Genomic DNA, 22,689 nt, shown 5'->3' on the forward strand with positions numbered 1-22,689 from the left:
TGCCGTGTAGTTCCCGGCACCAATAAAAAAATAATAGGACCACTCACTCTCATTCCCATGGATGCCGTAGAAGGCGACTAAGGGATAGGCTTATAAACTTGAGATTCTTCTTTTAGGCGATGGGCTAGCAACCTGTCACCATTTGAATCTCAATTCTACCATTAAGCCAAACAGCTGAACGTGGCCAATCAGTTAATAATTGTCGGCTCTGTCAACCCCGCATGGGATATAGACGTGAATAAATGTATGTATGTATGTAATCTTAAAATTGGTAAAGCTGAATGTGCGCACTAATGCCCGCGGCCTCATCCGCGTGTAATATAAATCTTAATTTCTGTTCCCGTGCGAATTTCCGTTTTGTTGAGAAGCAAGAACGATGACAGATAGTACTGTACTTATTAGGTACCAACACCCGTCTTTCATTTCAAGAGTCAAAGAGTTTAATCAAATTTAAACCTTATCTACGTGTCATAAGGTTGAACATCTTTTTAATTGTGATTATTTTTTTTTACATACATACATATAATCACGTCTATATCCCTGGTGTGGTAGACAGAGCCAACAGTCTTGAAAAGACTGTTAGGCCACGTTCAGCTGTTTGGCTTAATTATTTTTTATTATAAATAGAAAACTTAATAAAAAAGAACTCAAAATAATAACTACTACCTCATTGGTCATCGAGTTTGTCAACTTAACATGTAAGGTGCTAACCTAATTAGTTTTAACTAAGACAAATTGTTTGTCAACAAAAATGTCTAACGTATTTTTGAATGAACACCAAACAAATTCCTAATTATTTTTGGTATAACAAATGGTTCTCATGAGAAATTCCTACGTTCTTTTGGAGTGAAATATCTTTCATAATTTGTTAGGTTAGGTATATTTTAGGACCCTGTAGCCTCTATTACTATATTATTAGATATTTTTATGCTTTCCTTAAATATATGCCTTCTCGCGCATATCGTAAAAGTCAGTCAAGGGAAAAGCTTCTTAACTTGGTTTTCTTTCAGGTTAGCAACTTTTTATTATCCAGATGTCAGTTTCTTAATATCTTTGTACATCAAGGAAAAAGTAAGAAGAGAACCTAAAGAGAAATTAAATACAAGGGCACTACTTATTTCTAGAGTAATTTCTTCTAGTAATCCTACGACAAGAAAACGTAAAGAAATGTAATGAGTTGAAAGAAATCGCGAGAAAATGCTAGTTAGTTTAAAAGGCTCCATTTTGGAAATTGCTTTATAAATGAAATGCGTGCATTAAGATTATAAGTTCTCTACGTGATAATGTATATTGGATTACTTGCTCGAGTCATTCAACCCTTTAGCAAAATTAGTGTAGTTTATTTACTAGCTTTCGCCCGTGACTTCTCCCGCGTGAAAAGTACCATATTTCCTTCTCCGTAGTCCATACAACATGTATGCAAAAATTCATGGAGATCGTAATGGTTTTGAGATGAAAGACGGACAAACAATATCACTTTTATAATATTAGTATGGATACGTTCATAATGAATAAGTCATGCTTCGACTTCATTCAAATGCCGTAAACTTTTTTTAATAAACCGACAATGATGAATCGAATTATAAATGTTTCGCTGAGTTATAACAAAACGACTGGTAAACATTTTATGTAAATCTGTCCATTACTTTCGGAGATAACTGTGATTATACTAACATACAATATATTTCAATCAATAATACTAAATGTACAGACAAAATATATTTACAGTTATTATACATAATATAATACATAATCAATGTCGTCTTTAAATGCGTTAATCAAGATTCTTTGAGATTTCGAGCGTTTAAAGATTCAGTCTATACAATTATTTGTGATTAGTACTCATTATATATTTTCTAATTTTGGATTAACAGATTACATTTTAATGACTTATCCAAAATCTTTAGTGAACTTAAAGAGATAATTGAAAAACGCATTCTCATTTATTGATCAATATCTGTGATAGAAAATTACGTCTTTTGCGAGAAGGGGTATGCAGAGACTACATCTTCATAACTTTTTTCATACCAATTCCTAAGTTAAGAGTTTCTACCTGACTTTTTACCAGGCAGAAAACTTTTTGTTTAATGTATTTTTTCACATTCTAGATTTTACAATTCACGATGAAATAACTTATTTTTATTTGCCAATATCAGCTTCTTCAAAAACAGCTGTACCTATGACAGAACAATTTCTACTATTATGGAATATTCTCGAATGTGAACTTGAACTAGAAGCGTCACGTGTTACAGGGACTTGCGTAATGCTGTCACATGCAGAAATTGTGAAATAAACGGTCCGCATAATAATATAAGTAATAGTTTTATCTATGTCCTAGCTTAGAATTTAGCTCCAACTTTATGCGCAAATTGAGAAGATTTCTAAGCGCCATTTTCCGTGTGGTTCCCGGCACCAATAGAAAAAAGAATAGGACCACTCCGTCTCTTTCACATGGATGTTGTAAAAGGCGACTAAGGGATAGGCTTTTACACTTGGGATTCCTCTTTTAGGCGATGAGCTAGCAACCTGTGACTATTTGAATCTCATTTCTATTATTTAGCCAAGCGGCTGAACATGGCTTTTCAGTCTTTTGAAGACTGTTGGCTCTGTCTACACTCTTTCAGGGTAGACAGATATAACTGCATAGACGTGATTAAATGTTAGGTATATAAGTATGTTCTAACCTACACTACTTGTATATAACTAAATATGTACTCTTAGACCTTAACTCGCGAATTTAGAGCCCCCTATAAAAGTCTAGGTTTCTCGCAAATCCTACGGGAACATTAGATTTTATCGGAATTAACAGTTCCCTATGTTCTACTCCAGACTGTTTATTGCAAGTACGCAAAATTCCAAGAAGATTGAATAAAGAAAAAAGTTCACAGTCCACAGAATAAAACGAACTAAAAAAAATTATATCGTCTATGACTCATAAAGTAGCATTCATACTGAAACCCTTACATATAAAAAAGAAATAAACCTCTCTATGGTTCTAGTGTAGATTTTATTTGAAGTAGTTCTACAATTTATATTATTAATCCTCGAATAAAGATCTTGGTTTACAGCCAATAAATACCGATCGTAAATCTCATAGTCTTTGATGAGCGTACTTGGACACTCTTTTTATTCTGTCTGTACTTTTGTAACGCGAAGGAAACAAGAAAATGTAAAAGGTTGAAAATGCTTTTTATATCAGTTATTTTTTTCCATCTATACTAATATTACTCGTATAAAGCTGAAGAGTTTGTTTGTTTGTTTGTTCTAACGCTCTAATCTCAGGAACTACTGGTTCGAATTGAAAAATTATTTTTGTGTTGAATAGACCACTTATCGAGGAAGGCTTTAGGCTATATAACAGCACGCTGCAACTATAAGGAGCGAAGAAATAATGGAAAATGTGAAAAAAAACGGGGGGAATTATTCATCCTTGAGGGCTTCAATGATGCCCAAAATAACTATACCACTAATTATAGCTAGAATTATAGAAGTTAGCCATTTGGGAAATGTATCTAGGTAGGTGCATATCGTATAAATTTGACATTGAAGTGATATAATAGCAGAAAGAAAGTAGAAATTTATAGTATGGTATATTACTACTTTCTTTCTGCTTTTAGCTTAATACTCGTAGCTTTCACTGCAGCTTCGCTTGCGCAAATTTAGCGCCATCTACAAAAAGAGGCGAATACAAAGAAACAAGTTTAACGCAAATTCCATGGAAATTATAGTTTTTATCAATATAAAGTCAGGTAAAGGGTCAGGTCAAAAGTACCCGAAACCGCCGAGCTTGCATGAAGAGAGTTATGAATGTGGATGAAGCAAAGGAAATATGCAGAGATCGTGGCAAATGGAAAGAGGTAGTCTCTGCCTACCCCTCCGGGAAAGAGGCGTGAGTTTATGTATGTATGAATGTAAAAAGTACCCTATGTCCTTCTCCAGATTCTTGATTTTAAATACGCAAATTTTTAAAAGATTGATTTATTTAATAACGCGTGAAAACAACTTACTTGCAAATTTATAATATTAGTATAAAAGGTATAATTGTTATTCAATACATATTAAATTACTTATTTAGTCATTTGTTTATAACGATAATAAAAAGTTATACAATCTTAATTTAAGTTAGAGAGATATTAACCTTTTCTCGAAAAGTGATAATAAACAACAGTTACATAAAGGTTTAAAAGTTAAAAATCTTAAACTTAATCTGAAATTTAATGCGAATCATTAATCTGATAAGAATTAATTTAAGCTATCAATTTCTCACACGCCTGTCAATTTAATTAAACGATTATACACTGTTAAGAATTTACGATACCGCGTTGTTCATTTAGCATTGTATCCATTCCAAATTATTTTCAACCTTATTTAAATCTCAATTAAGTACAATTTAGTATGTACCAATTGCTGTACTGAAACCGTACAGTTTAGGATACAGGGAGCCTGATTCAGTCTAGACTTGGAATATATTTCAAGTCCCTTTCAGTACAGATAATACTCTTAAGTTATATCTTTAATGAAAGCATGAAAGCAGAATAAATGCAGTGGAAATGAGAGCGTTAAGGAGTATGATGGGTGTGAAATTGAGTGACAGGATAAGGAACAGCGTGATAAGGGAATGTTGTGATGTGAAAGAAGATGTAGTTACAGGAATAGAAAAGGGTATGTTAAGATGGTTCGGTCATGTGGAGAGGATGAATGAAAGCAGGTTGACTAAGCAGATATACAAGGAGAGTGTGGAGGGAAAGTTCGGAGTGGGAAGACCTAGACGAACGTATCTTGATCAAATTAAGGACGTCCTGGTAAAGGGTCAGGTCAAAAGTACCCGAAACCGCCGAGCTTGTATGAAGAGAGTTATGAATGTGGACGAAGCGAAAGAAGTATGCAGAGATCGTGGCAAGTGGAAAGAGGTAGTCTCTGCCTACCCCTCCGGGAAAGAGGCGTGATTTTATGTATGTATGTATGTATATCTTTAATATATATTCGGGAAAGTAGCGAATTACAATGAATGCCTTAAAAAATATTTACATATTTTTATCACGATGTTATGAACTCATGAAATGCAATAAATGATTGAATATTTGTCCTGTGGAATTTAGATTTCTCTTTTTTTTATTATGTTTTGATTTTGTTCGTGGAAGAATATTATCAACGAAAATTACAAATAATGTCTCAAACATTGTTATCTCATTGAAAAGATGACACGATAGCTGTAATTTTCTGTGATAATCCTGGATTGGGTGAGGCAGAAAGCTACTCTCCTCTGACCTCCGCCATCTTTGCAGAGGACCTAACCCATATTTGGCTGTATCTGTTGTGTAGGCTTCCTACCGATATTTTTTTCTTCATCGGTAAAATGTCAATCAGTTGCTCGTATCAAAATACTTGATGTTTTTAAAAAACTCAGAAAAGAGTCATTAGCATAATGCTTACCAATTTGGGATTAGTTTTTTAGGCGATGGGCTAGCAACCTGTCACTGTCTGAATCTCAATTTTATATTTATATAAAAATAAATTAAGTCAAATAGCTGAACGGGGAACTATCAGTCTTTTCAAGAATGTTGGCTCTGTATATTCCACAAGGGATATAGACGTGACCATATGTATGTGTGTATGTACAAACAACAGGACGTTTGGGTCCCGCCAAAAAGTCCCTTTGGCACCTCAACCGTTAGCCAAAAGTGAAGTAAAATCTTTTACAATGAAAAAATGACAGTGACATTTAATTTTTAATATTTTGGCAAAGGCAATGCATTTTTGTCTTTGGGCATCATTGGGCCTAAACAACATGTAGGTATTCATCTCACATCAAAGTATATTAGCCTCCTCACCTCTTGTCCGGTAAATACAGCAAGTAATTCATCAAACATAAATTAACTCATTTGTTTAAACATGTCAAGTAAATATAAATACACTACCTTTTTAGGGTCCAGACCAATTAGCGACACGACATAACCATTCACAAGAATCGACGTAGGTATGTGACTTCATTTCTCTTAAATCAACTTGGTCAATCTATACTAATATTATAAAGCTGAAGAGTTTGTTTGTTTGTTTGTTTGAACGCGCTAATCTCAGGAACTACTGCATTTATTATTTTTACTACATTTATCGCGGAAGGCTATACAACATCACGCTGCAACTATAAGGAGCAAAGAAATAATGGAAAATGTGAAAAAAAAACGGGGAAATTGATTCATCTTTGAGGGTTTTAATAATAGGTACCCAAAATAACTATTCCACGCGGACGAAGTCGCGGGCACAGCTAGTAAAAGTATATTCTTAAGGTTCCACAGTGGCCAAGTGGCTTATCAAAGTCTATATCAATTATGTAATTATGTCATTTTAAATTTATGTCAATGACGTTATTTGGTAAGTGGCGCCGTGCAAAATGAACGTATGTACATACATATGTAGGTATGTGTAACAGAGTGGAGTTCGCAAACACTTCATATACTTGTGACCCGCGCTCTGTGGTAAAAGTTATCGTTGATTGAGTCATCTTATACTTGGAATTAATTAATCCCGTTTACATGACCGTCTGTCTATTGTATTATTTATATATATATATGTATAAATATTTTTTTTGTAATGTTTATCATTGCGTAAATTCTTTCCCTACTATTTATAATTATATATATTTACTTATGCTATTCTTATAAATGTTAGCTTAATCTTTGTTACTATTTCCTATGTAGGTAGATATATATTAACTTATGTAGACGTTGTGTTTAGTTTATACTTACGACATCTATGCAAACAGTTTTTTTTTTTCATAAAAAATCACGATTAACCGAATTTTGTATAAAAAAACTATATAATATCTATTAATAAATAATGTTTTAAGCAGTACAATGGCACATGAATTTTCTTACCGATTTTTCCTATTAATTTATTGTGGAAAGCTTTTGTATTAAAATTTATCGACGTTGGAACGAAAGACCAATTAATTAAGATGAAAAGCTCTTTATCGTAAGCTTTCTCAGAGTGTTTCATTATTTTCAACTGCAAATTTTCTAAATTATTACTTCGTGAACAACTATTAATAAAAGTTATTTAATAAATTGTGTAATCAATCCATATTGAATTGATTTAGCTATCTTTAATTGCTTTGTTAGAAATATTGGAATGTTAGATATAAACTGTTAATTTATTTTATATATTTAATATACATTTTGCTCTAATTTCGTTTTATTTATTGAACTTTTAATCCCTTTTTTTAGTCCCATTGAATCTCATGGCAAAATAGGAGTATTCCAATAAGACAGGTACAGATTCTGTTTCTTTTTTATGAATCTTAACCTTCTATTACCTTCATAACAGCGACCAACAGACATAAAATTACGTCTAAATCCCTTGCGGGGTAGATAGAGTCTTGGAAAGACTGAAAGGCCGCGATAACCAATATTACTTGTAAATTAAAATTTGGTAACTTAAATCACTTAAGAAGTATCAATGCAACAAATTAACAGCTCTGAATCTTTATAATTTGTATTGACATTATAAAGTTTGTAACTTTGATTGTATGTTTGTAAGAATTAATCTTCGAAAATACTGAATTGATTGTGAAAATTATTTCACTGTAAAAAGGATTATCCATAATAATTATTATGTCCATACCAGACTGCATCATAACAGAATTGTATGCAACCAACAATAATGAGATAAAATGCATAATTCTAGTTAATCTCGTGTCAAATATTCAATGTATATCTCTTCAACCTTGACTTCACTGGGTAGGTACTTTACTTATATCTTCCGAAAAAGGTACTTATGCAAGTTACACTGACCTTTAAAAAATATGCATATTTGGCACTGATGACCTCAAAACGACGGCCATCTTGGACAAAAGCCTTTTAATCAATCACTTTATTCGGAGTGCCTTTTGTGCCTTATGTTTCCTTCGTTCACCACCTGTGTTGTAATTTTTCGCGGAAGAATAATGGTAGTAATTTTTAAATTTAATTAAGTTTAAGAGCCGCTGTCGGCATTAATGAGATAACAGATTTTTTTTTTTAATTTATTTTAACATCATTGCGCATAATACTTACAAATGTATTTGCACAATTGGCGGACTTTATGCTAAAAGCATTATCTACCAGTCAACCATTGGATCTGACAGAGAACTTTATAATAGTTTCTTAAATTTCCAATTATAAAAATTGCTAGTACCTACATTGCTTAAAAGTATGATTCCAAGTTCACATATATGTATATACAAAAAATAAATCAACGTTCAATTGGAAGACTTAATGATATACTTTTTTAACCAAATTTGATAAAATAACAAAAAAAAAATGCATTGAATAATCATAAAATTAATCATCAACTCATAATTAGTAAATTAAAAGTAACTAATACTCGTTCCAAGTTATCTCGACCCCATAAGATTCGAACTCGCGACCTTTACGATTAAACACTAATCTATTCACTGGATCATGGAGATATCTAACATAACAACAAATTCAACCTTGAATTGTATAATCCATGAACTTATTTATAATGCAAGTAAATGTTATGGAGTAAATATATTGACAATTGAAGGCTGAGTGGTCACGAGTTTCTTGTTGTTTTACTAGCTTCCGCCCACGGCTTTGGCTGTGTACTAGAAGTTCTCATACATACAGATAATCACGTGCCTTGCTGGGTAGACAGAGCCAACAGCCTTTTGAAATACTGATGGCTACGTTCAGCTGTTTGGCTTAATAATATAACTGAGATTCATATAGTGACAGGTTGCTAGTCCGTCGCCTTAAAGAAGAAGAAGAATCCCAAGTTTGTAAACTTATCCCTTAGTCGCCTTTTACGACATCCATGGGTAAGAGATAGAGCGGTCCTATTCTTTTCTTTTCTATCGCCGGGAACCACAAGTTCTCATAAGTTGAATAAAATAAACTAGATTTATACCATCATAGATAATTTAAACTTAGGTTGTAAAAAAGGATAATGCGTAAGGCAAGTCTGACCTCGGTCGTATGGAGACTAACCAATGCTCTTACGGTGAGGGACAATATTGTAAGCAAACATGCACATTCAGGCGATCAAATGAGGTGTATGTATCCATATCCAATAAGTAGGTAACGTTCTACATAGGATGTGGAGGTCAGACGGGAGTTACTTCTTGTAAAAACCTGACTTACTCGATAAACAGGGCTATACGTTCGTGAATAGAATAGAATAGAATAGATTTATTTTCAAAATTGGATACAAGGTATCACTTATTGATGTCACTAGACGAACGCCGAAAGGGTGATGATTCTCACGGAAGAGGCTGAACTTAAATTCTAAAATTGCACCCAATCTTTTAACCTTAAAACCTAAAATTATCTGAAAGGACCACTCCATCTCGTTCCCATGGATGTCGTAAAAGGAGACTAAGGGATAGACTTATAAACTTGGGATTCTTCTTTTAGGCGATGGGCTAGCAACCCGTCACTATTTGAATCTCAATTCTATCATTAAGCCAAACAGCTGAACGTGGCCTATCCGTCTTTTCAAGACTGTTGACTCTCTACCCCGTAAGGGATAAAGACGTGATCATATGTATGTATGTATGTATTATCTGAAATCGGTCAAAAAGTTTTGTATTACACACGAGTTCATAAAGTCGTCGACCCGTCAAAATATTACGACGCAGAAAACTTTGTCCATTCCGGAGTCCATAAAAATAACTTGGCAAATCAATGAGGATGTCACGGTCCCTTTGTTTTAGTATTCTTTACTTTGGTAAGGCAGGATAATGAATGAAAATAATGGAGCAACAATGAAGCAACTGGTTCAAACTACTAAGTTTATGAATATTTATTTCTGGTAATGGAATGTCATTATTGATGTTAATTCTTGATTGGCGGTTAGTTTAGTAGGACGGGACCTAAATTAAAGTTTTATGCCGGATCAGGACATGTCAGACAAAATCTCTAAGTCTTTAATGGGGAAGAGAAACAGGAAATTCTAATATGGTGACCTATATTGTCAATTTTTTCATTTGATGATAACGCTGCTTAGGCAAGTATATGTGTATTACAAAGAAAAGGATAATTGTAAACCAATCAAAAGTCTGGTCTGATCCTTAAACCTCTCACTTCAAAGTTTTAGAAAATTAAAAACTTAACTAACTTGGCAATTTTATTTAAAATGGGTTCGCCCGTTTTTAAAACACTCTAAATACCAAGTAAAAAAATATTATATTAGAAAAATTACTCGATTGTAGCTTTCCTGTCTAGCTGTAACACACTATATTTCATTTGTATATTATGTATTAGGGCCAGCAAACGTTGAAACAAAGACAGTTAATTTATCTATATTACGACTGCCTTTACATCGTTTAAGAAAATCCTGAAAATAAGACTTGAACTGTAAATACTGTTCCTATTATCTACGGTTCTTCCGATGTTTTCAGCTTCCAGCCCAATTAAGGCAGCAGACTGGAAGATCCCCGCTTCACTAATAATAACAATTTTGTGGATAATACTTTTCTGTACTTCATAATTACCAGCTCCGAGATTGTTAAACAGTCTACGTTTTATAAATTTAATAGTTTACGTCAAGCATCAAGTATTATTTACAAATTTACATTTTGCTGTAGTTTTTAACATGATTTTATGTCCTGAGAAACTCAATAAGTAAAATAATTACTTAGTATTTATATAACATAAATTTTTAATGGATTGATTTTCATTGTTACAGATTCCTCGCAATCTGGTGGCCGCTCAAATGCCAGATCACCAAGCGGCGCGCCCGGATGATGATCGTCTTCATATGGATATTTGCGATCGTCGTCACAACGCCATGGGTCTTTTTCTTCGACCTGGTCGTGGTTTTCGAAGACAACCCAAGTGTGCGACTGTGCCTCGACGTCTGGCCAAATCCCCTCAGCGAGATTTTATACTTCGTCATTGGAAATCTCATTTTCTGCTACATTTTACCCATGGTCCTCATAACAATGTGCTATATCCTCATCTGGATCAAAGTTTGGCGACGTTCCATCCCTACCGACACTCAGGACGCTCAAATGGAGAGGATGCAACAAAAATCCAAAGTCAAAGTCGTGAAAATGCTTGTGGCTGTTGTAATTCTCTTTGTTTTATCGTGGTTCCCGCTCTATCTCATATTTGCAAGAATAAAACTTGGAGGTCCAGTGCAAAAATGGGAAGAAGACATGTTCCCAGTTGTGACGCCACTAGCTCAGTGGTTAGGAGCATCCAACTCCTGCATCAATCCAATTTTGTACGCGTTCTTCAATAAAAAGTATAGAAAGGGATTCGTTGCTATCATCAAGAGCAGAAAATGCTGCGGGAGGCTGCGTTACTACGAAACTATTGCTTTGCAATCATCGAGTACGTCGACAAGAAAGTCTTGGCATTACAATAATAATAACCATGCCTCAATAACTCGTCGCTCGCCACCAATGGATAAGAACGCGGTGTCCTTTATTTTTAACCACACCGGCGTGTAGAAGCCCAGGGCGGGTACGTCACACTGGTTCTCTCTCGAGCCCTGGGCTTGCCTCATCGGCGCAGTCGCAGTCCTTATGCGCCAAACAGCATATCGTGTTTGCGTTGAATTGACACACATTTGTATGCTTGTAAGGTACATTTTAATTTGACAGTTTGATGTTGTATAGTGCAAAGACTTTGACTATCCAATAAATTATTGTAAACATAATCAGTGTATGTGTTAATATATTGTAACTTTTATACGTAAGTGTGTTAAATGTTAAGAAGATTTTATTTTTACACTGATTATAATTCGTACTTTACTATTATAGAAGCTGGCAGTATAACGCACATCAAGCACAAATATTTTGTAGGAATCATTATTTGTTTTTAATTTGTACAAATTTGTGTTATATTTTTAATACAAATTCATACATTTATACAGCTTATAGTAAAATTGGTTTAAAATTATGGTAACTAAAAATAAAATGGTGATATAATAGTGTCTCATTATCTGGCACACAGATACATATAAAGTGAATAATTACAGTACAAAGAATGTTTTGTAGAAAATAAGCTTTTTAAAATGTAATTACAAATAAATTTTAAATAAATAATATATTTAATTACCTACACATATATTTGATAACTGAGATAAGCACTACCAATTCGTACTCATAACAAGTTAAAAATGTTAAATTTCGTGTACTTAAATGTCTATAAAAAAACTTAAAGGCGTCGATATATTATACTATACATTTCTGTTGAATGAATTGTTTTCATGCTATTTTTTATTGTCACCAATCATAACAATTACCAGACTTCAATGTTCTGAATTCCAAAATATTTGGCAAACTAATAACTAAGAAATATCTATCTTATATTATATATACCCATATTTTATTACCTATTAGATGGGTAAAATGTCTAATATCTTAAAGGAATGAAATTTAAATTATTTTTATAATAAAAATAAAACAAATTTCTGCAATAACATTATGGGATACAAATAAATTTTTGTAAATCTTAATTAAAATTTCTATGCAAATAAAAGATATTCTTACAAAAGAAAAAAGTCCACTGTTTTCAAATATAGGTTAATTAGTATAAATAGGCGAGAATATTATGGGAGCTGAATTTAAATTGGGAATTCATTCATTTATTTCACTAATGCAATATAATTAAAGTAGGTGATATAATTAAATACAATAAAGATGAAATAATTACATTTAATTGTTTCAATAAAGCTTTCATGCACAAATTGTTAAATTACTTACAGCTACGCAATGAAATTATAGTTTAGAAAAATAAATATAAATCATAAAATTTGCTCCGCTAGTTTTTAAGTTTAAATCTTAAATAACAAAATCATAACTAACAAACTAATAAACAAAATAAAAATAATATAAATAAAAGGAGAAATATAAATAAAAAATATTAAGACTTCAAAAATGCTTTTGAACTTTAAACCATTGAAATGAAGAATCCCAATTTAAGTTCATTAAAAAATATACATTTATATATGTATACCTAAATATATTAAATACGTCAAGGGCCGCTTAGAGTGCACAAATTATAAGAAATGTAGATAGCATTATAATATTTAAATCTAAGATTAACTCTTTCAAAATAAGGATACTCAAATACTAACGGATATTATTCCGTATTTCATGCTTTCATATGTAATAAAAAGTCACTCACTATTTATTATCATACATTTACTTAGCTTATTAGTTTTTTGTTTAATAAATTTTTTATATTTTCACTCGTTTGAACAAAATTTAAACAAATCATCGGGAAGGTTTCTTAAAGGTTCTACAATCATTTACTAAGTTTAAAGTGCACATGATCTGATTTATTCCTCTTATTTTATTTACGATCGCTATTAATAGTCAAATCTCATACTACTTAGTATTTTTCACCACAATTTAAGCTGATACACACGAGTTTGATTTCAGTAAAAAATAAACAAAATAAAATTGTTGCGTTTTCTTTTTATTAAAATAAAATAATATTTTTGGAATTGGATTTAGGATTATTCACTTAGAAAAATATTTCGCGATGATTGATATGAGGAAAGATTTGATAGCAGAGTTTGATTATATTTATTAAATTATTTGAATTAAGTCATTTAAGTTTAATTTCATCCTTAAGGCAATTATTATATAGCGAAATGTGACCTTTTAGTTCAACATATTGCCTGCATATATTATGATTTTCTAGATTTTCAAAAGGCAACATTTTTTAGTCGACGTACATAATTTTGATTTAATTTTAATCTTATATTAAATTTACTATCACAAAAAAATATGTTTTTCAAAACAAAGTGTAAATAATTATGAATATCTCATTACCCTGTTATCAATATATATTAAATATATTTATTCCAATGTTAATATTATCACTTCTTATTTCTGTATGTGTACAGTTGATTCAAATAAAGTTTTTATCTATCTATCTATAATCTGTGAAATTTTGGTTAATTTCTAATTAATATCATGTATGCAATACACCGTTCAAGCTACGGACAAATACAAAAATGTTACCAAATGTAATGTAGCATCGAAATAATATAAGAAACACTATATGTATATATTTGTATACATACATATATATAAAAAACAATATTATAATAAATATTGGTATGTTTTCTCTTACAATGTTTGTAAATAAAATATATTGTAGTTTTTGTAAGTCTTGGTATATTTGTTTTGATAGACGCATTTGTGTAAGATAATGCTGAGTTTAGTTGCTGTGTTTGATGTTAGGAATTAAGGTGTGTGTATTTTTAGACGTCCCCAGGACGCAGCGCACGCGACGCAGATTGTCGTGCTTTTAGTTACATGCAATAAATAATGTTTTTTTTAAATTAAATAATAACATAATTAACAAATGTTTTATCGTCATATGTTCATCAGTTCCTTAAAAACACCGCTAATAGAAAATACGCCTGTATATTAAAAGTTGAAATTAAAATCAAACATGAAGAAAAAATTATTAGTTATCATTTATTGAGCATTTGATTTTATGTTTTCAATTGATAATCATTTAATTTAATTTTTATATAAATTTATAGTACGTTTAAGATTACGAACATATTTTTTTTAAATTGATTTTTAGACATTTTTAATAAATATTTTTTTAAGATTGAAATATTTTTATCAAGTGCTTATTATTTTACTGATAACGAGAGTATTGTGTAAAAATTATGTATGATATAGAAATATTTATGTATAAAGTAGTAGGTCGATGTTTTAGGTAGTTTTAGAAATTTTTAGGCATACAAAATAGTGCTTTATATTAGAATGACTGATTCGTGTATGGGTGATTTAATTAACTTAAGGCTAGTGTACACGCGTTAATTTAGAAAAAAAGATATATAGCAAAGTAATTAGATTTCTATCTCATAAACGAGTCAGTCCGTATATATTTATATGACAGTGCAATAACTAAATAAAGCAATTTTGACATATGAACTTTTCTACCAAAGATGCCGTACAATTTCGACATATCAATGTCCGTTACCTCTATTTTCGAACGCAATTGTAATGTTCTTGAAAATTCTCATTTTATTTGATAATATAATATTTGTATAAGTCCTAATAAAACTAAATTCTTGTTTAAAAGACGAAGGTTTATCTCCCTATATTTAACTTTTTTTAAATTTGTAGATGCCTTTCATATTTGTGGTCTACTAAATGAATGAACAGAAAGATGATTATTTATTATAGGCAAATTTTATGTTGTTGTATTTTTGACGACACCTATTATTGTAGTAGATAATTTAATTATGATTTTGAAATTATACATATAACAATATCCAATCCATTTAATCAATGTTGACTTTAAATAAATTCTGCATTGGTTGGCACTCCTACGATTTAACCCATTTGCGCCCAAACCTAAACTTACTGAAAAAATATAAAATAAAAAGCAATTCTATGTAGAAAAAGCCCTCTTTAATGAAATGTAATAGAAAAAAAATCTAATTTGTTTTATTTTATATAAAAAAAAATGCCGTGCTTAAATGGGGACACTGGGCTCATTCAGTATGAAAAGTTTCAAAACAAAGTTTTTCGATACATAACGTTTTGATACATTTCTTACACTGCCAACGAGCTTTATTGTGACATACGGTGCATCGCAGTTGTTTATTCAACTTCTGTGGAAAGTGGCCAATCCCATCGAACTGTAGACTAGGAACTATGGAAGCCGTTGGACGTGAACGGCGATCTGTTTCTTGTCGCAAGTAGTGGCGAGCAATGCTTCGTCTAAACTGCAGCTGATCCATCTTTACATCATTACAAAGTGTGTGCAAACGCCAGCAATTGCTAACTGTCAAATCAAGCATGTAGGTAAACAGTACCCACCACCACTTTTTGCCTCGAATAGAAGTACGATATAAAGATATTGATTGATCGGCTTGGTCAACACCACCCATACCTTTATTATAGCTGACGAATACTTGGGGAATGTCTACATCGATCTTTTTCTTCTCAGCTGAACTCCAACGTTTCACTTTGCCTAACGGTAGCACACTATCATAATTAGTTCCCATTGTGCAGACGCTATTGTCCAGCCAACGAACAAACAATATTTTATTCGTCGTGTCAAATCGGTAGTCATATTCAGCGCGGTTTTTTTTCTTCATTTCCTTGATAGGTATTAGAGGACATTTTCCAGTTCGTCCTTCTCGGACAGTCCCAGTTGCACGATAACCCGTTTCACGTAATTCGCGTAGCAATCCAAAACTTGTAAAAAAGTTATCAAAAAATACAATATGATCTTTAGGATCTGCACCCAGTTTGTTTAGCAAAGTTTTTACAACCCTGGATCCTAATGGTTCATTGTTGACAATATTAGTAGAGGGTGATTTGCCGCAATAAATATCAAAAGCATAACAGTATCCATCCGCGCTAGAAACCATCCAATTTTTATATCCGAAACGTACGGGCTTTCCGCGAATGAACTGTTTTGAAGGATGATGACCGAAGTATTTGATCATTGATTCGTCGATGGACAAGTTTGTGTGAAAGATTCCCCATTGCATATATTTTTTCATGAGTATATCACCAAGAGGTCGTATTTTGAACATTTTATCCGATGTCTCAGCAGCGACTTCAGTGTCACAAAAGTGAAGGTGTTTTTATCTCTAAGAAACGGTTTCTAGTCATTGCTTTAGATACAATGGGTACGTTACAATCCTCATCCAAAGACCAGTAAAGACGCTCCCTAGGTAAAGTGTGATAACCGGTTAGAAGAAGGATGCCTAAAAATGTTTTCAATTGTTCTTCTGTAATATCAAAATCATGCTTATTTTTTTGTGCGGAATACAATTTAGAATTTTGAATGATCATGGAAATTATCTCGTTATCAAACATTTTTTCAAAAATTGCAACAGGATTTAGGTCTTTTAGATCGCTAACCATCTTTTCGCGTCTTTCTTGGACATTATTTTCATCAAATATTATGGAATCATAGGTAGGGTGGCATTTACGCCAACGAGGACCTGGAAGGTTATCGGTTCGTCTTTTCTTTGCTGCAGTCGTCGCTAAAGGTTCTTCATCACTACTATCCCATTCATCATCATTCCTGTTGATAAAAACTTCAACATTTCCCGGTATGTCCTTAGGAAAATCATTGGTCATGATTTTGTCATCGTCGCCTTCCTCTTCATCAGTGAGAACACTAGGTTCCGAAGGCAGAGCAACTAAATCTACCTCTACATCTGAACCATCTTCTCTCATAATAGCCTCGATAGCTTCTTGAAGCCCCTGATAGTTATCGCTCGATGAAAACTTTCCTTTAGACATGTTTGTTCAAAGTCGACTTCTGCAAAAAATAAAAGATTGTCTGATTCGTCTAGTGCCCGTCGTCCTCAATTGAGGACGCCTAAGTGTCAATCCACTTTATTCTCAATACAGCCTTATAGTTCACCAAATGTTGTCTTTATTACTTAGTTACAAATATTTTCAACAAATGGATGTGAAAAAATTACTACTGTCGAATGAATAGACCAAAATAATAGTACTTACAGTTATCGCGTAGTGAAGTTCAACAATTTTGTTTATTTGAGACACTATATTATCAAATTTAATCTAGTTTATGTCAAACAACTATTAATAATCCGTGTGCTCATCAATAACGTTTCAATTACTAAAATAAATGTCACATTCGTATAAATACAAAAAAAGTTGAGGGTAGATTTGTAAGCGTTCCCAATTGGGTACGGTGAGCGCATATGAGTTAATTTTAAGAAATCAAAGATAAATTAAAAAAAAAGAAAAAATAATAAAAAGAAATAAAGACAAAGATAATTCTTCTGTTTAATTTAAAACTCCGTAATGGTATTGGAATATGAGTTCTAAATTTGAATGATCTATATCTTATCGAAACTGAAGTTTTGTTCTAAAACAGTTTGACGTTTGTTAAAAATAACGTTTATTACTTATAAATTTTATAACAAATAAAATAAAAATGAATTTCTAATTACTTTGTCAATTTTTGCACATATTTTATCATACATAAAAACTGTGTTTTAAAAAATACGTTGTAATTATATTATTACTTGTTTCTGTATTCAATTAAATTGATAAAAGTATGTCAAATTTTTTGTGAGGAAAAATACCACAGAAAAAATTACATAATACGAAATATAATTTTACATTAACACATTAATTATATACTTTAAATTTTAGTTAATATCTGTGTATTAAACATGTTACGTACAAAACAAAAAAAAACTTTACTAATAAAAAATCTAAGTTATTTATTAAATCATGTATTCAAAGGGCAAGCTGCCACTGTTTTACTTAATATTGTGAATTTATTGGTATAAGTTTTATTTTTTAAGTTTAATTAATACAAACATTATTCTTTTTATTACTCTTCAATTGTATTCCTACAATACTTTAGAAATATTTTTTTGTTCATATTCACTATTCCAAGTTATACCTACCTGTATTTAGTATAAAATTAAATAATAAATAAAAGTTTTATGCACATGTTGTTTATTTGCCTAAAGTAACTACCACTAACGTAAAAGTCGACACCATTAAGAGGGTGAATTTGTGTCTAGTCTTTATGGATTAAAATTTTTGACAAAAATAACGATAATACTATTAAAAAAATTATCAAACATCTCCAAGTTTTGATTATTTGAGCAACGATGGAATTGAGATTCAAATAGTGACAGGTTACTTGCCCGACTCCTACAAGAAATATCCCAAAAAATAAGCCTTTCCCTTGGTCGCCTTTATATGGAGTGATCCCATTCTAAACTGCCTGGAGCCTCAAGGAAAGGGTTTTTTTTTGCTGTCAACTCATTTAAAAGTAAACCTATTAGAATAACCTCTTTAACTTCCGCGTGAGTGTTATTTTCGCGCTCAATTTCTCTGACTCAAAGCCGGTAGAGAGATACCTTTTTTATTTCTAGAGACCACCAAGTTTCTGCTCATCCAGTGGAAATAAATTTACGATACATACGAACGAATTTTTATTCTGGAATATCAGAAACCGCTATTCTCTAAAATATTTGGGTTATATGAAAATAGAAAAAATAATTTCTTTTTTTTTAATATTTTAATTTAGCGTGCCGCCGTCTGCGTGATAAGTTTACATCGTTCTTTCCACTAAATGTAAGTAAAATTGCGTGGAGATCGGTTTAGTGGTTTTGTCATTTAAAACATACATACATACATATGGTCACGTCTATATCCCGTGTGAGGTAGATAGAGCCAACAGTCTTACAAAGACTGATCGGCCACGTTAAGCTATTTGGCTTGATGATAGAATTGAGATTCGTCGTTTTCGATTCGGTTTGTTGGGTAGCTATGTAAAAAAATTTGGTGAAAGGTTGCATGAAAAGACTTATAAATGTAAATGAAACGTAAGTTGTAGGAATGCAGGTATCTTGAAAAATGAAAAGACGCAGACTCTGCCTACCTCTGCGGGGAAGAGGCGTGATTTTATGTACGTAACCCTGTATGAGACAGAGACGGGATATTATGTACCTTTACTAAGACGAATTTCCGAAAAACAACTTATAAATATGTGGCGACATCACTAATGTCACACGCTAACTGTCAATCATCGCGTCGAAATTGACGCGCTCAGCCAATAGCAGCGAAGAATCTAAATCGCGCAAATAAAGATTTCTCGGATCGGAGCATGAATACAACCTCCGACACAACAACGTCTGTCGCGCGGTTCCCCAGGCATCACACCTAGCCTGGCGGAAGATCTTCCCTTGGGTAGGTCAAACTGTAATAATCGTTCCCGTTAAAAATCTATACTAATATTATAAAGCTGAAGAGTTTGTTTGTTTTTTTTGAACGCGCTAATCTCAGGAACTACTGGTTCGAATTGAAAAATTCTTTTTGCATTAAATAGACCATTTATCGAGGAAGGCTTTAGGCTATATAACATCACGCTGCAACTATAAGGAGCGAAGTAATAATGGACAATGTGAAAAAAAAACCGGGGACAATTATTCACCATTGAGGGCTTCAATGATGCCCAAAATAACTATTCCACGCGGACGAAGTCGCGGGCAACAGCTAGTGAAATAAAGCTTCGGGAATAAAGTAGTTCATTCATTCCCCTCACCACGCAATTTGTCAGCATTGATTGCGATTGGTTTTTGACAAGCAGTCGCCTCCGTCAGAACTCCAATTTCCAATACGTTAACTACAGATTGAGATCCCATTTATGATAGTAGATATACATTTGTTTTTATTTGTGATATAAAAAGAACTTCGACATTATAATTTGTGATGTCATATACCGAGCATATACATATGGTTGGTAACTGTGTTTTCTTACATACATACGTCACGTCTATATCCCTTGCGGGGTAGACAGAGACAAGAGTATTCTAAAGACTGATAAGCCACGTTCAGCTGTTTGGCTTAGTGATAGAACTGAGATTGCTAGCCCATCGCCTAAAAGAAGAATCCAAATTTTGTAAATCTTTCCCTTAGTCGCCTTTTACGACATCCATGGGAAAGAGATGGAGTGGTCCTATTCTTTTTTGTACTGGTGTCTATATCCTATCCCTTAGTCGCCTTTAACGACATCGAACGTAGTGATACTACAATCAACTACCGGAACAACCCACCTCAACCCAACACATTCGCACTTCAAACCCTGTAAATAGGACTCAAAGGTCACGTACATCCATCTCAGAGAACGGCAGAACTGGCAGAATAATAAAAATAAATAAATAAATGTATACGGGACAAATTACACTGATTGAGTTAGCCTCGAAGTAAGTTCTTTGAGACTTGTGTTACGAGATACTATATTTTATAATAAATCCATACATATAATAAAACTGTAACTCAACTTTGTCTGTACATTGAAGATATTTAAGAAAAAAAATTATCAGGGGTTTTTTTAGGGTCAATAGAAGCCAAAACAATTTTTTTTTAGAATTTTTGTCTGTCTGTCTGTCCGTCTGTCTGTCTGTATGTTTGTACGCGCATCACGCAAAATCTACCGAACGGATCTGAACGAAATTCGGCACAGATATAGTTAGTAACCTGGATTAGAATATAGGCTACTTTTTATCCTGAAATTCTATCCCAAGGGGATGAAATAGGGGGTGCAAGTTTGTATGGAACTTCGTCATTTTTGATTTGAATCGATATAAAAAGCTATAAATAATTATACATACATACATACATATGGTCACGTCTATATCCCTTGCGGGGTAGACAGAGCCAACAGTCTTAGAAAAGGCTGAATGGCCACGTTCAGCTATTTGGCTTAATGATAGAATTGAGATTCAAATAGTGACAGGTTGCTAACCCAACGCCTAAAAAAGAATCCCAAGTTTGTAAGCCTATCCCTTAGTCGCCTTTTACGACATCCATGGAAAAGAGCTGGAGTGGTCCTATTCTTTTTTGTGTTGGAGCCGGGAACCACACGGCACTATAAATAATTAATTCTTATATTTATTATAATGATTAAAAAAATAGCATTTTATTGATTTCATTTATTATGCTTTGTTTATTGATTTAGTTCCCGTGGTTTAGGTATTTATTTTTTGACCACCCGATACGAGATGGCGCCTCATGAGAATTTAAGAAATAACACGATTGTAGCCGCCGGCAAAATTTTTAATTAATTAAGTTTTAATTAAGTAATTTTAGTTTCGCCAGTACTTACTGTTTCACCACATCTTTAAGAAGATTTTTTTTTTATGTATGAGAAGATTTTTTATGTAGGTAGTTTGACGCACCCCGCATCGGCGACGGTTGCCATGTTCCTCAAAATTAGCAGGAATAACACACATATAGCAACGTCAGTACTTACCGTTTCACCATTGATTTAGTTCCCGTGGTTTAGATATTTATTTTTTGACCACCCGATACGAGATGGCGCCACATGAGAATTTAAGTAATAACGCGATTGTAGCCGCTGGCAAATTTTTTAATTAATTAAAAATTCGTTTTTCATTGATTTAGTTTCCATGGTTAAGACATTTACTTATTTGGAGAAAATAACAGGGAATCGCATTATGGGTGGTACCACTGTATTATTTTGTGGTGATTTCCGCCAGACTCTACCCGTAATAAGCCGAGGTACTAGAGCTGATGAAGTAAGCGCATGTCTCAAACGATCCATACTCTGGCCTCAGGTTAGGAAATTAAGTCTAACACGTAATACGTTAGGTGGTAACCCTCGAGCGCAAGAATTCTCAAATGTGTTATTTAAAATCGGTAATGGTACGTTGCCTGAATCGAACGGGTTGGTGACTTTGCCAGATAACTTCTGTCAAGTAGTCACTTCGGTGGAGGAACTTATCCATTTCGTTTATGGGGACCTAAGTATCTCAAATAATTCATCACGAGGATTCTTGGATATGCGAGCGAGCAATCCTAACACCCAAAAATGAGCAACCAGCTGCTAATAATTTAAGGATTTTGGAAAAAAAAATTATATACCAATCCATAAATACAGTTTTAGATAGTACCGATGCTACAACTTATCCGGTAGAGTTCCTTAATTCACTTTCGGCATCTGGACTGCCCGCGCATACAATTGCACTAAAAGTAGGCATTCCAATTATGTTGCTACGCAACTTAACGCCGCCGAAACGTTGTAATGGGACTCGCCTTAAAGTGGTGTCGCTTCATAACAATATTATAGAAGCTAAAATTCTTACTGGTTGTGCAGCTGGTGACATTGTTTTTATACCGCGCATTCCCCTCATTCCCAACAACTTTCCATTTCAATTTAAGCGTGTACA

General features: G+C 32.8%; 3 protein-coding genes across 3 annotated transcripts in view; 1 reads left to right on the forward strand and 2 right to left on the reverse strand.

The window, feature by feature from the left end:
* Positions 1 to 11,455, forward strand: part of LOC106135405 (neuropeptide SIFamide receptor-like) — a 142,208-nt gene extending 130,753 nt beyond the window's left edge. Inside the window, exon 3 of the mRNA XM_060946333.1 lies at positions 10,687 to 11,455. Coding sequence (XP_060802316.1) covers positions 10,687 to 11,455 — 769 coding nt within the window. The remainder of the gene's footprint in view (positions 1 to 10,686) is intronic.
* A 4,022-nt stretch (positions 11,456 to 15,477) lies between these two features.
* On the reverse strand, positions 15,478 to 16,530 carry LOC132902185 (piggyBac transposable element-derived protein 3-like). Its single transcript, XM_060946283.1, has one exon. The coding sequence runs from the start codon at positions 16,528 to 16,530 to the stop codon at positions 15,478 to 15,480; it is 1,053 nt and encodes a 350-aa protein (XP_060802266.1).
* Positions 16,531 to 16,561: 31 nt separating this feature from the next.
* LOC132902186 (piggyBac transposable element-derived protein 2-like) lies at positions 16,562 to 17,248 on the reverse strand. The gene has a single exon (XM_060946284.1). The coding sequence runs from the start codon at positions 17,246 to 17,248 to the stop codon at positions 16,562 to 16,564; it is 687 nt and encodes a 228-aa protein (XP_060802267.1).
* Between the last annotated feature and the right edge of the window lie 5,441 nt (positions 17,249 to 22,689).

Source organism: Amyelois transitella, chromosome 10, assembly GCF_032362555.1.
Source record: "Amyelois transitella isolate CPQ chromosome 10, ilAmyTran1.1, whole genome shotgun sequence".
In the NCBI taxonomy this organism is placed as follows: Eukaryota; Metazoa; Arthropoda; class Insecta; order Lepidoptera; family Pyralidae; genus Amyelois; species Amyelois transitella.

Coding starts and splice junctions, on each gene's coding strand:
- LOC132902185 (XM_060946283.1), bottom strand. CDS start 16,530: ATGTTCAAAATACGACCTCTTGGTGATATACTCATGAAAAAATATATG.
- LOC132902186 (XM_060946284.1), bottom strand. CDS start 17,248: ATGTCTAAAGGAAAGTTTTCATCGAGCGATAACTATCAGGGGCTTCAA.